This window comes from Berghia stephanieae, unplaced genomic scaffold, assembly GCF_034508935.2.
Source record: "Berghia stephanieae isolate SIO BIC M18660-M18661 unplaced genomic scaffold, UCSD_Bste_1.3 scaffold6590, whole genome shotgun sequence".
NCBI lineage: Eukaryota > Metazoa > Mollusca > Gastropoda > Nudibranchia > Aeolidiidae > Berghia > Berghia stephanieae.
Genome location: NW_027628167.1, coordinates 2,501 through 4,536, shown reverse-complemented (window position 1 = coordinate 4,536; position 2,036 = coordinate 2,501). Strand labels below are relative to the sequence as shown.

Below are 2,036 nucleotides of genomic sequence, written 5' to 3'. Positions count from 1 at the left end.
CACGTCCAGACATTTTCTTGATATTCAGTTAGGTAGAATGCTCGAAAGACAAGCGCGCACGGGTTATAAAGGGTTAAGAGCTATCATGGTTGACACTGAGACACCTGATTGGTCTATAGAACGGCGTTCTTTTTATTGGTCGGAAGGGTGCTATGATTTGTCGAATTCTCCAATCAGATGACACGTTGACTCGTGAAACACTGGACCTGATCTAATCGTCGAATTCCTAATTACTAATCGTTTTTTGTTTTGTTTTGTTTTGTTTTTGCTTTTATTTGTTTGTTTTGTTTTGTTTGTTTGTTTTGTTTTACATTTGTTTGTTTGTTTTTTGTTTTGTTTTTGTTGTTGTTTGTTTTCGATTTAAAAACAAACAAACAAACAAACTATTCTTGTTTTAAAAGATACTGAGATAAAAGAATAAAAATAAAATGAAAAGTTAAATCCCAGATTCTCTCAAGATTTTTCCAGAAACTTGTTGCCACGCAAAGGCAGGGGCTATGTGGTCTAGTGGTATGACACTCGCTTTCAGATCGGAAGGTCCTGGGTTCGAGCCTCGCTCTCGGCGCATAGTTGAATCCTTGGAAAAGGCTCTTTACTCACATTCTCTCACCGTACTCAGGTGTAAAATGAGTACCTGGCCGTTAATAGCGTTGTCTTTGTCCGAAAAATTGTAATATCGCCTAACAGGCGTCATGTCCCGTCCTACATGTTAAATGTTGCTGTTGACCAGGGACCCCTTGTAAAGCGCATTGAGCACATTTAGTGGATATTGCGTTATATAAAGCTCAATTTACCACGATGGTGAGCTCTCTCTCTGTCTCTCCTTCTCTCTCTCTCTCTCTCTCTCTCTACTCTCTATCTTTCTCTCTTCTTCTCTCTCTCTCTCACTCTCTCTCTTTCTCTCTGTCTTTCTCTCTCTCTCTCTCTCTCTCTCTCTCTCTCTCTCTCTCTCTCTTTCTTCTTTTTTTCCCACTCACCCTTGTATGAACCATTCTGATGTCTTCTTTATTTCTTTCTTCTTCTGCTCATGTTTCTCCCACCTCTCTGACTCTCCTCATCACGTTCATTAAGTTAAAAAGTCATCGCTTCCCTGCTCGCCGGATTTCTGCAAGCATCGCATTACTGCATGCTATTTCTGGGTGACGGAATTTTTAAAATATATAATTGTTTGCCTTTTTGCTATATCCTATGTCTCTATAACTGTACACGTCTTCTACTTTCCCATCCAATATTTTTACAACCAGTGTGTAAATCGATGGCAATGGAAACACAGTTTATCTCATATTAAATTACCGGCATGTCAATGAGTGTTTCAAGGTAATGCTGATGAGCTGAACAAATTAAGTTGCTCGATTTAGAGTATAGGCCCAGAGTTCATTAAAAAAAAAAACTCTAGAAAGCCTTGGTCATCCCATTTGATAGATTATAAACAAAACGTGTGCATATATCGGGGATCAGTTGGTAGAGCACTAGCTTCACAAGCAAAGGGTCCTCTTGTAAGCGCTTTGAGCACTACACAAATGCTAAAAGGAATTCTCAAGTTGCGTGACCATGTGGAAAAGTTTCCAGTCGTAACTCGTGATTATCACATTTAAAAATTAAAGTACATCTGAAGAGGGTAGGGGATGAGGGAGTGCGTAAACAGAGAGTCAGTCAATCGAGATAATGTGTAGTGGTCCTGAAAAGGACCGGTTTGGGGAAGGAGGAAGGGGAAAAGAGATTTAAGCCCTCTCTCCACGGATTCTGCGAGCGAGCTGGATGTCCTTGGGCATGATGGTGACTCGCTTGGCGTGGATGGCACACAGATTGGTATCCTCAAACAGACCAACCAAGTAAGCTTCACTGGCTTCCTGCAGGGCCATAACGGCAGAGCTCTGGAAGCGCAGGTCAGTCTTGAAGTCCTGGGCAATTTCTCTCACCAAACGCTGGAAGGGGAGTTTGCGGATGAGGAGCTCAGTGCTCTTCTGGTAACGTCTGATCTCTCTCAAGGCAACAGTTCCAGGCCTGTATCTGTGGGGTTTCTTGACACCGCCGGT

General features: G+C 42.0%; 1 protein-coding gene across 1 annotated transcript in view; it reads right to left on the bottom strand.

Annotated features, from left to right (window-relative positions):
* Positions 1-1,514: 1,514 nt before the first annotated feature.
* Positions 1,515-2,036, bottom strand: part of LOC144962168 (histone H3) — an 803-nt gene continuing 281 nt past the window's right edge. Inside the window, exon 1 of the mRNA XM_078895105.1 lies at positions 1,515-2,036. This exon is cut by the window's right edge and continues 281 nt beyond it. Within this exon, the coding sequence (XP_078751231.1) occupies positions 1,722-2,036 (315 nt within the window). The 3' untranslated portion in view covers positions 1,515-1,721.